This window comes from Plecotus auritus (assembly GCF_963455305.1).
Source record: "Plecotus auritus genome assembly, chromosome: 9".
Taxonomy (NCBI): Eukaryota; Metazoa; Chordata; class Mammalia; order Chiroptera; family Vespertilionidae; genus Plecotus; species Plecotus auritus.
Genome location: NC_137783.1, coordinates 122062597 through 122075059, shown reverse-complemented (window position 1 = coordinate 122075059; position 12463 = coordinate 122062597). Strand labels below are relative to the sequence as shown.

The following is a 12463-nucleotide window of genomic DNA, read 5'->3' as shown; positions in this document are numbered from 1 at the left end:
TGATTAGGAGTTGTTGTTTTTTAGCAAAGCTTGCTATTGGTTTCTAGTGAATAAGTCAGTTGACACATTCAGAAGAATGTCACCCAATACTCATGTGTTATTTCATTTAAGCTCACTGTAGAGGTGAGGAAACTGAGGATCAGAGAAATTAAGTAACTTGCTCAAGTTTGCATATCCAGAAAGTAGCATGGCCAGGATTTGAAGCCTGATATGCCTCCAAATTCCATGCTCAGACAACCCTACAGTACCCGCATTCATAGAATCGCGTACTCTCAAGATTGGAAAAACCCTTGCAAGTCACTCAGCCTAACCTCCATCCCCTGCTGATGTCCTCCCAGGCATCCTTGCCCATCTCAATGGTGGGGAGTTCCTAAGGTGGCCCCTTCCATTGTGAAGCAGCCCTATCCTATATAATAAAAGGGTAATATGCAAATTGACCCTAACAGCAGAATGACCGGTCACTATGATGCACACTGACCACCAGGGGCAGACGCTCAACACAGGAGATGCCCATGGTGATCAGTGTGCTCCCATAGAAGGAGCTCTACTCAGCCACAAGCAAGGCTGATGGCTGTGAGTGCAACGGCAGTGGTGGGAGCCTCTCCCACCTCCTCGACAGCGCTAAGGATGTCCGACTGATAGCTTAGTCCCGCTCCCCGAGGGAGCGGGCCTAAGACGTCAATTGGATATCCCCTGAGGGCTCCCGGGCTGCCAGAGGGATGTCTGACTGCCAGCTTAGGCCCAATCCCCTGGGGAGTGGGCCTAAGCTGGCAGGTGGACATCCCCCGAAGGGTCTCAGACTGCAAGAGAGCACAGGCCAGGCTGAGGAACCCCCCCCCCCCCCCAGTGCACGAATTTTTGCGCACCAGGCCTCTAGTTGCTTCATAAACTTTTCACATAGAAGGTCTTATAAATTCACTCCACTGGCTTGAGGTCCTTCTTTCCTTTCAAAGCACAGAACTTTGGAGGTAGCAGAGTACCCATCATTAAAGTAAACATCCCCTGCTCCTCCGCCTATTCTCCACGTACGTTGATCATCAGCCTGACCCTATCCTTCCAGGAACCTCTGAGCACAATCATTGCCAGTGACACATCTGGGGTCTGGTAACATTCCAGGATGGACCAGGCCAGTGCAGAGTAGTGCTAGCTCATCACTGCCCTTTCTGTAAGCACTGTGGGGTGGGGAAGTGGGAAGAGCATTGTTCCTCTGTTCAAGAGTCTGTGTGGCTCCCTGATGCAAAAAAAAAAAAAAAAAAAAAGTGTTTCCCAAATTATATTTTCTAAAGCACCAGCATCCCAGTATAAGTGAATAGATCCTTTTTAAGAATAAAAAAAAGATCTGTGACTATGTAAGTTTGGAATATACTGCTTATCATTTGTTCATTAGTAAATATTTTTTAAATATATATATTTTTTTAATTTCAGAGAGGAAGGGAGAGGGACAGAGTGATAGAAACATCAATGATGAGAGAGAATCATTGATCCGCTGCCTCCTGCACGCCCCCCACTGGGGATGGAGCCCAAAACCCAGGCATATGCCCTAACCTGGAATCGAACCATGACCTCCTGGTTCATAGGTCAATACTCAACCACTAAGCTATGCTGGCTGGGCAGTAAATCTCTATTGACTGCCTACTGTATGCCAGGTACTGTTCTAGTCTCTAGATATATATCAATGAACAAAACACACCAAAATCCCTGTCTATGAAATACTATGAATGTGTGAAGACCTTTAGAAGAAATTAGATACAAAGTCCAAAGGGCCCAAGTAGGCTTTTGCAACCCAGGGAGCTTTTCCCAGGATTCTGTGACTTAGAGAATCAAAAAGACACCTCCCCTTTGCCCCTGGGTAAAAGACCTGATGGCTGCTTCCAAACCCAGCTGGCTTCTGTTTACAATCCAACCTTACTCTTCCATTTTGGCGCTTTTCATTGAACCTGGTATTTTTAGGCAAGAGAACACAAAAATGGCATAAACAGCATCAGCGGCCCCTGAGCCTCTGCTCAAACATTCCTCCAGGCCCCCCTCCTCCCCACCACTAACTTCAAGATCCTCACTCATCACTCCCCAATTTGGCCCTCGTGTTCCACTTGGTCCCTCTGGGACTTCATGGTTCAGTTTGGGACACTGACCCCAGCTGGAACCTCCTCCTGACCCTAGATGTGACTGTCAGCATTTGCTCATCAGCTCTAAATGCCGGCCCCAGCACCCTAGCCTGGCCCTTTCTTCCCCTTGCCCCAGACTCTCAAGGCAGGATGAGTGGCCTTCGTCTTTCTGGATCGGGAGGGTGAGGATGCATGGTACCAGCCTCGCTGGCCAGTAGGTGAGCCCGGCCAGCAGGGCCTGTGCCCGTGCAAAACGAGCCAGTCACGGGAAAGAGACAAAGCAAAGTCCCGCCTCGGCAGGAGGGCTGAGCTTGGAGGAAAGCCGACATGGAGAGAGATCTGTTATTTGTGGAAGGCTTTTATTTGGTGGTGGGAAAAGAATGGCAAATATGTAACACAATCTTTCTGTAACTATAAATAACATGTAAATACCTTACGGAATGAAAACCTTATGGAAGGCTTTTAAAATAGGAAAAGGCAAGAGAGAGAAATAACATGTACTTAACCCGTACTATGTGCTAAGCAGTTTCCATATGTTGTTTGCTTAGTTCTCTCACTTTCCTTCAGGGAAAGGGCTGCCCTTGATTTATTTGTTTGTTAAATATGGAACGCTCAGTGAATTCACATGCCATCCTTGTGCAGGGGCCATGCTAGTCGTCTCTGTATTGCTCCCATCTTAGTATATGTGCTGCCGAAGCGAGCGCAGGGTGGCACATTGTAGATGAGGAAAATGAAGCTGAAGAGGCTTATGTGCCAAGGTCTTGTGGTGAACCACAGGTTGGCGATAGACCTATTGGCTCCAGAAACCCTCATTCTTTCTGGAACCAAGTTTGAGTCTGCCTAGAGGCCGGACTGGGCTATATGACCTTTCTAGATTCTTCTCTATAGCCAGGATTTGCAGAATCAGCTTGTTTTCTTCCGGTGCCTTAAGTCTTTCAGGACGATAAAAATCCAGGGTGCGCACTGTGAACAGTAACTCAGCAGAGAAGATCTAGGGTGGTGGGAGCAATTCTGAAAGTGCTATTGCACCACGACAGGTCCTGCCACTGCCATGCTGTGTGACCTCGGGTAAGTGTCTTCTCTCTCTGGGCTGCACTGTTTACCTCTGGGAAGTGCAGGGTTGAGCTAACTGCTTGAGAAGGCTGCTCAGCCCTGACAGCCCTGTCTCTTGTGTGCTGGAGTTCCCGTGGGTGGTCTAAGGAGGATGTCCTCCAAGAAAGGGGACTCAGAGCTTCCCCCAGCCTGGCCCAGTTCCTCTGCCCACCCCTCCCCCTGCAGCCCAGCCTGCACTGACCTGCACCTCCCGGGTCAGGGCCAGCTCCAGCAGCTGGCCAAAATGCTGGCCCAGCGTGCTCAGGGTCTCGCTCACGCAGGCCTTCATTGACTTCAGGACATGCTCATTCTCAACCTGGAGGCACCTGGGGAAAATACAACATGGGTGGGCCATGGCCAGGGGCAGGCAGTCAACCCAGAGTGCTGCAGGGGCCAGATGTGGACCTGCTGCAGGCCGGCTGGGGCACAAGTGGCCTGGGGAGGACACAGCAACTCCTGCAGAGTCTAAGATGGAACATTCCATAGACAGCTCATCCCCTGGCCTCCTAGTGTTCCGATCAGGTAAGTGCTGGCCTGAGATGGGAGTTAACAGTCCATGGCACCAGGAAGAAAGGCCACCAGAAAGCCACCAAATCCTACCTGGGAGAATCTGCCATTGCCGCAGCCAGGGTCTGGGGAAGGGGGAATGGGAGCTTCGCTGGTGCTCATTGGAGGTGTATGGCAATGCCCTTTAAGGAATTGCTGCCTACAACGTGCAGAAAGGAGCCTTGAGGATTTTCACCCCAGACAGGAAAACCTTCTGGGGATCAGGCTCAAATGTATCCCTATGTCCTGAGAATGTTCCACACTGGGAGGCCCAGGGCCTCATGGGGGCCTGGGGAATCCCCAGTTCCAGGTTTTTCTTCCAAGGCATGGGGGCCGGAAGGGGTGAGGGAGAATGCCAACACGTAACTGGGTGTGTGTACCTGTGAGGTTGAGTGTGTGGGTATGTGGGGGGGGGGGGGTGTCCAAGTATAAATGATGTATGTGTATGTGTGTGAGATACAGAGAAAAGGGTGTGAGTGTATTTCTGAGATTGCACGAGTGTGTGTTTATATATCTGCAAGTGAGTGTCTGTGAAATTCCTGTCTATGGTATATGTGAATGTAAGCATGTGAGTTTCTGCTTTCACCTTGCCTTGACCCCGGGGGCCAGGGGGCCTTCCCAAAGCTGTGGGAAACCTATTCCTTAAAACCAACCCTCAAGAATCCTTTCTTCCCATGCTCAGGCCTCTCCTCTGTCGTTTACATTCTACCCAGGGCCTGAAAATGGGACAGAAAATCCCAAGGGAGTTTTTCAGTGCTGCTGATAAAAGTCAGCAGAAGGAAATTCCCAGAGCATCACCAGCCACCCCCCACCAACTCCCACTCTCCCTCTGGGAGAAAATGCCAGCCCCTTCCACCACCTGAGGACAGCGCACACCCTGTCCACGTTTGCCCAGCACCCAGATTTACCTCTCTGTGACTGCTGAGAGCTCTGAGCATTTCTCCATTAGCAGCTTCTCAACCTGTAGAAAAATAGGTCAATTTGGTTCGATTCAATAAACATTGACTGAGGACCAACTGCTGCACTGGGCCCTGTGGGGCATAAAGATGAAGAATCGAATCATCCGATTTGGGAAACAGGCACATAAACTATAATACAATGTGATATGACAAAAGGGATCATCACCAGCTGCTTGGGGAGCTCTGAAAAAAAGAATACTGAGCAATTAGTTATGCCTGGCAATCTGGGAAGCTTCAGAGAGGAAGAGGCATTCAAGCTGGGCTTCCAAGGATGAACAGAAGTTTACTGCCTGCAAAGTGAGGCAAGGAGAAGGTAAAGCACTAAGGTGGAAAGTAAATGCCAGTGGAAAGAGAAACAATAGGGGTGAGGTTCCAATGGTTCACCTTGATCTTGGAGGAGAAGAAGTCATGGGCTTTGGAATTAGAAAGGTTTAGGTTGAATCCTGTTTACGCCATTTAGTGCATCACTTTGGACAAGTTAGTTAGGTTCTCTGAGTTTCTGTTTTCTCATCTGTAAAGTGAGGACAATACTACATACCAGCTAATATTTTTAATCAACTGTTTTTAATGTTTTACATGTAATAAATCAGTCCTCATGACAGTTCTATGAAACAAATACTGTTATTATACTCATTAGGGTGATAGAACTAGGGCACAGAGAAGTTAAGTAACTTGCCAACATCACACAGCAGAGCTGACATTTGAACCCAGGCAGTCTGGCGTTAAAGTGGTATACTTAATCATTGCGCAGCCTCTCATCATGGCTATATCTGCTTCAGAGGTTGTGCAAGTTAAATAAGATGTGTGTAAAAAGGCCTAGCACACTTCCTAGCACAGAGTTTATACTCAATAAATGTCCTTACTGTCTTCCCTGCTTACCCGGAAAAGGAAGGAGGTCTATGGGGCAGGGGGAGTTCAGATGCCACAGAATTTAGACCCATTCTTCTAGAAAGCATGCCCTCCCACACCCAACCATGGCAACTGACCTGGCCCATCTCCTGCGAGGAGCTCCTGCTAACAGCACTGTACTCGCTGACCATGGAGCGGGCGTGGCAGGTCAGACGCACGCTCATGCTGTGGACGCGCGCCCAGCGGTCCTGGGCCAGCTTCTGCCCAATCCTGCGCAGCTCGGTGCTGATGACCCAGCCCCGCTTGAGCAGCAGCTGCAGGGGGTCTCCAGGGCCTGGGCCGCCTGCCAGGATGAGGTCACCTTGTGCATCCTCCTCCAGGCTGATGGGCTTTGCCTGCAGGACACACATGCACTCGCACTCGGTCATGAGCTTCAGGTCCTCCATCCAGCGCTGGACCGAGTCCACCTGCATCAGGTGCAGCCTGCAGCCGGGGAACAGCGCAGTGGCTATCAACCCTCCATAATTTCCAAAGGTTTCAATTCCAAGACACCTGATGTTTACGGAACACCTATGTGCTCATCACTGTGTCTTGCATTCGCCTACCTTAATCCTTTTATTTCTCACTAGAAGCCCGGTGCACAAAATCTGTGCACTCAGTGCGGTGTGTGGGGGGGTGTCCCTCAGCCCAGCCTGTGCCCTCTCACAGTCCAGGAGCCCTCAGGAAATGTCCAACTGCTGGCTTAGGCCTGCAGTTGGACATCCTTAGCACTGCCATGGAGGAAGGAAGGGCTCCCGCCTCCACTGCTGCGCTCACCAGCCATGAGCCCAGCTTCTGGCTGAGTGGTGCTCCTCCTGCATTCAGCAGCAGCCCCCTGGTGGTCAGTGCATGTCATAGCAACCAGTTGTTCTGCTGTTCGGTCAATTTGCATATTAGCCTTTTATTATATAGGATTATGTTCATTTAACAGATAATAAGACAGGCACAGAAGTTTCAGGAGCAGATGACCAGACATATAATAAGCAATAAGTCTGCAGAGTAGCACATGATCTTTGCAATAAGAGGAAACTGGAAATAGAGTAATTATCAAATGTTAGTTAAGTAAGCTGTGATACAACTACTTGGTTATATAGTATGCACTTATTTAAATTAATGCTTTCCAAAAGTTTAGAGCAAAGAAAAATGTGTGCACTAATAAAGTAGGGAAAGCAGTATGCGAGACTGTAAACACATAATTGTTATAAATGTGTTTTAAAAAACTATATCTGGAAAAAAATATTTAAAGAAAAGATTAAAGTGCTGATGGTTCTTTATGGGTGGTGGAACTAAGGCTTTTATTTTTTCAACTTTTCCCTAATTTCTCAATTTTCTATCATCAGCATGTATGCTGTTTTTTTTTTAATATAATAAAATTAACTCTATTTCATATAACAGCATGAGAATGTAGATTAGATCCCAAGATCTTTATTGAATATAATTCACTCTGAAATTCACTAAATCAAATACAGTCCAGTAATAACATCATTAATGAAGCACTGAACATTTGTTGAGTGCCTCACATTTAATATCATGTAAATGCCAGGCACTGCGGGAAAATGGAGATGAACATGCCAAGCCTCCACTCTCCTGGGGCTTTTGATCTGCCTAGAGCAGTGGTCGGCAAACTCATTAGTCAACAGAGTGGCAAACCGCGGCTGACGAGCCGCATGTGGCTCGCGAGCCGCGGTTTGCCAAACACTGGCCTAGAGCATAGAGACAAAGTAGGAAGAAATTTCACAATGACAGATTTCAACATCATCTGAAGATTAGGGCAGAAGACGTGCACAGTTCATCGTTAAGGCTTGGCTCAAGCCCCCTTGTCTCTGGCTTGCAACAGTCATCTAACTAGTGTTTCTGTCCCTAATCTTGCTGCCTCAAGCCATTCCCCACCTGCCTCCCACTTTCACTTATTTTAAAAATATGTACTTGGTGCCTAATATGTGCCAAGTACTCTTCAAAGCCCTGGGCTGTAACAGCAAACACGTACATAAAATCACTTCCCTTGGGAAGCTTACATTCAAGTGAGATGACAGTCAACTTTCTAAGCAACTTCCAAAATAAATAAGCAATGCATGTAATATGTTGGAGGTGGTACGTGCTGTGAAGCACAAGAGAACGGGGAAGGAGGGTAGAGAGTGCTGGGAGTGGAAGGGGCAGTAGACACAGCAATTTAAAATAGGTGGGTGAGAGAAGGCTTACTGAGAAAGGGGCATTTGAGCCAAGACTGGAAGGATAGGAGGGAGTAAGCTACATGGATATCTGGGAGCAAACTGTTTTAGGAAGAGAGCACAGCAAGTGCAAAGGCTCTGGAGCATGAGTGTCCTTGAGATGGGTGAGGAATAGCAAGGATGCCTGCGTCAGTCAGGAAGAGAGAGGGATGGAGGACATGAGGTGAGAGAGGTGGGGGTGGGGAGGGCAGGGCAGGGAGGCAGCTTCTGTAAGGTTGTGTGGGACACGGTGAGGACATGGGTTTTATTTTGAGTCAGGACAACACCCAGAGGGCACTGATGAGGCCAGCTAGGTGAGGCAAATGTGCCCAGCAGTACTAAAATTATAAAGGCATGCTCCATTTATCGCAGTTAACCCATACCTTCATATTTACTGTTATTTATAGAGAAGGAGCAGGACTTTCTGAACAGTCTAACTGTTTGACTATTGCTAAAAAACAAAAACTCACCAATGACCTTTCTTTCTTGCTCTCCCTTTATAAAAATAGCTATTATGGTTTATAAAGATTATATAAATATATATGTATATACAATGAAAGAGAGAGAACCACCTGAAATTACAGTGCCCTGCTGCCCACTCTATCTTTATGAACTCATTATATATATATATATATATATATATATATATATATATATAGGCTTTCATATATATATGAACTCTATTATATATATGAACTTATGAACTCATAATATATATATATGAAAGCCTAATATGCAAAGTGTCCCCTCGGGAGTTTGACTGGGAGACCAGGAGTTCGATCGCTCGCTATGATGTGCGCTGACCACCAGGGAGCAGCGTGGAACGAAGGAAGACCCTGGCCAATGGGAAATGGAGGTCCCGGCCGGTAGCCAGAAGGCCCCATCGGCCCTGATAAGGACCCTACCCGTACACAAATTTCATGCACTGGGCCACCACCACTGCCCCTACATAACTCAAAATTCATGAGGCTCAGATCAAGGGCATCCAAGATCTGGCTCCAGCCTCCCTTCTCATGCCTCTCCCTTTTCCATCTTCCTCCACTTCTTAGCACCCTTGCCAAAAACATATACTATAGGTGTACTGGTTAATAATGCGGATATTTTTCAATAGATGGAGTTATACATATGTTGATATATATGCGATTTGATATGTATGCTATTTTGTTGTATTGACAGCAAGCTTCAAAACTTCTTATGTCCAATTTGCTGAAGGTGTTAAGATCATAGATATTTTTACACTTAAAAATGTCAAATTTTGTGCCAAAAAAAGAGCATTTGTGGGAAGTTATAATTCATTACTTTATTTTGTAGACTTTGGGAAGCTTATGGTGAACTTGCTCCATCTCAAGATACTTGTGAATGCTGGTTTAAATGCTTTAAAAGTGATGATTTCAATGTGAAAGACAAAGAACGTCAGGTCAACTGAAAAAGTTTGAAGACCAACAATTACAAGTATTACTGGATGAAGATGCGTGTCAAACTCAAAAACAACTTGCAGAAAGATTAAACATTGCTCAACAAATAATTTCCAATCATTTACAAGCAATGGGAAAGATTTTAAAGGAAGGAAAATGGGTGCCACATCAACTGAACGAAAGACAAACGGAAAACCAAAAAGTCATCAGTAAAATGTTGCTTCAACAGCACGAAAGAAAGTATTTTTTGCATCGAATTGTGACTGGCGATGAAAAGTGGATTTATTTTGAGAATCCCAAATGCACAATATCATGGGTTGATCCAGGTCAACCATCAACATCGACTGCAAGGACAAATCACTTCGGAAAGAAGACAATGCTCTGCATATGGTGGGATCAGGAAGGTGTGGTGTATCATGAGCTTCTAAAACCAGGTGAAACCATTAATACTGATCACTACTGACAACAAATAATCAATTTAAACCACGCTTTGATCGTGAAATGACCAGAATGTTCCAGAAGACACGGCAAAGTAATTTTGCTTCATGATGATGCACCATCACACACTTCAAAACCAGTTAAAGAGATGTTAAAAGATCTTGCCTGGGAAGTATTAACCCACCCGCTGTATTCACCAGACCTTGCTCCTTCAGATTACCACTTGTTCCAATTGATGGAACACCCACTTTCTGAGCAGCACTTTAAAACATACAAAGAAGTGGAAAATTGGGTCTTGGAATGGTTTGCCTCAAAACAAGAAAAGTTCTATTGGGACGGTATCCACAAATTACCTGAAAGATGGAGAAATGTGTAGCTAGCAGCGGACATTACTTTGAATAAAGCACTTTTGATGTTTCTCTTGAAATTATCATGTTTTCTTTGATTACAAAACCTACTATTATTAACTGGTACACCTAGTACACTCCACACAATCAACTTTTCTGATTCCCAACCATACCACTCTCTTCTACAAAGTCCTGTGGCCTTGCACAGTTCTCTCCAACAGACCCTCCTTTCCTTCCTCTCTACCTAATAGCTCCTACTCACTCTTCAAAACCCAGCTCTAATGTTACTTTCTTTGAAAAGCCTCAGCCAGAGCTCCCCAGCTGCTCCCCACGGCCTCATACCCCTTCGTGCATCCTCCACTGGAGCACTAACAACGTTCTATTGTAATTGGTGTGTTTTTCTGAAACTCTCCAAGTCCCGTGAGGGGCAATCCCTCGTATCTGGTTTATTGCCAGTGCCCAGCATATACCAGCTACTCAGTAAAAGTACTCCAGCAAACGAGTGGCAGAGTGCAGGCACGTAATGCTCTCCCCTGCAGAGGACTCCCTATGCCTCCACTGCTCAGGCTACCCCAAGACCACAGGACTGGAAAGGAAATATAGAAAATGGAAAAGCATATGATCATCATGTTCTAGAGATAGAGAACTGGGAGGCCAACTGATCTTGGGTTTCAAAAGGCAACAAGTGAACTAATCACTCTCTCACTGGCATTCGCTCCATAAACACTTCGCAGTGGACATCTGTTGTTCTTGACTTCCCAGCCCCCTTCCTCCTTCTTTCAGTAGCAAAGACACGTTACATTCAGCTGCCTCCTGGGGTGGCTTCAGCTTTTCCCTTCTCTTTGGGAAAGATCTCTCCTTCCTAATACAGGAACAGCCCGCGCCCCCCCAGGGGTCCTGTCTGTTCTGTGAAAATGTCCCCAGCCATAGTTGCTGGTTGAGCCATGGGTGGGCTCCCGAACCAAGCTGCATTCATCCAATTTCCTCTTCCCAAACTGTAAAACTTAAAACAGTCACAGAGACCGGAGCTGTTGAACGTGGGTCACATTCACAACAGCAGTTTCCGTGAGGGACTAAAGAGTACGTCCAGGAGTCCACTTCTACTGCTTCTAATAAAAAGAACTGTTTCTACAACACAAGTACACAAATAACTGAGCAGAGATGAGTGCGTGCCATCCCTTAAAGAAAAGGTTTTCTGGAAATGCAAAGAAGGGAGCTGTCACAACCAATTGGAGGACAGGGTAAGGTACCTGGAGAAGGTGGCTTCAGAGCCAGGGAGGGTTGGACACATGAAGAAGTGGGAGCATATTCCAGGGGGCAGACAACGGGACGATGGTCAGTTGGGCTGGAAAAGAGGGAGCAGTGAGAGGGAAAGCAGGAGAGGAGGCCAGGACCCTGATCTTAGAAGCTTTGAAAGCCAGAGTCAGGTTTATGCTGAAAGTTCTGAGATGCTATTGAAGGAGGACAGGGAAGGGCAACAGAGGCGGAGCCTAGTGGGGCTGAAAGACTGCTGCCTCGCAGCACCTGGCACCAAGGAAACCAGTCCTGAGGTGGGATCTCAGTGCGTCTCCCTGTGGAAGAGTTCTGGGGGAGACATTCACACCCTCTTCCTTCTGGCCTGGGTGGGAAAGGGCCATGGAAGAGCCAGGAAGTGAGAAAGGGGAGCCACCAGAGGCCTGATTAGATCCAAAACCTGCATTTCTGTCACCCCCACTCCACTCCCAACTCCCTGGAGTCATACCTGGTTCTTGCTCTCTAAGACACTTACAAAGTAGACAGGAAGTGGGATTTCAGATGCTGTGTTCATTAAAATCCTAATTGATTTATCACTCTTCTGGTCAGAGAAATGGGATGACAAAACTATGGATTTCTCAGTATCTGCGTATTTGTCCCTGTGAGCGTCTGTTTGTGGATATGGACTCGTCTGGGTGTCTGTCTATATAATCTGTATGCCCAAGTCTGGGTGCCTGGGTGTGAGTCTGTATATCTCTCAGACTCAGGTGAGTGTGTTTACAGGCCTTGCATCAGATAAACCTGATTACAAACAGATGGGATGGGGTTTGAGTGTGGGCTGTACTTAGTGACTCAATTCCAGAGAAAAGAGTTGAGAAAGTGGAGGGAAAAGGTAGCTTTGCAGTAGAGAAACCTAGCACCACCTTAGCCAAGTGATCAAACTGAATCTCGCCACTTGATAAGCTTTGTTGATAGCACGTGCTCCTGATGCAATGTGTTGAGAAGAACACTTTGCTTCTAAGGCATTATTCCCCAAAATACACAACCTCGGTCTCATCATGGGAAAGACATCAGGGACCCAAACTGAGGGACATTCTACAAGATACATGATCAGGACTCCTCAAGGTCACCAGGACCATCAAAAACAAGGGAGGAATGAGGCACTGTCATAGGCCAGAGGACATGACTGAGTGTAATAGGACACCCAGGATGGAATCCTGAAAGAAAAAAGGA

The 12463-nt window shown here is 46.7% G+C and overlaps 1 protein-coding gene across 1 annotated transcript in view; it reads right to left on the bottom strand.

The window, feature by feature from the left end:
* The window catches only part of INSC (INSC spindle orientation adaptor protein), a 93689-nt gene that overhangs the window by 60840 nt on the left and 20386 nt on the right, over nt 1-12463 (bottom strand). The window contains exons 2-4 of the mRNA XM_080687939.1: nt 5689-6034; nt 4652-4704; nt 3400-3523 (exon numbers count right to left, since the gene is read on the bottom strand). Of these exons, the coding sequence (XP_080544065.1) occupies nt 3400-3523; nt 4652-4704; nt 5689-6034 (523 nt within the window). The remainder of the gene's footprint in view (nt 1-3399; nt 3524-4651; nt 4705-5688; nt 6035-12463) is intronic.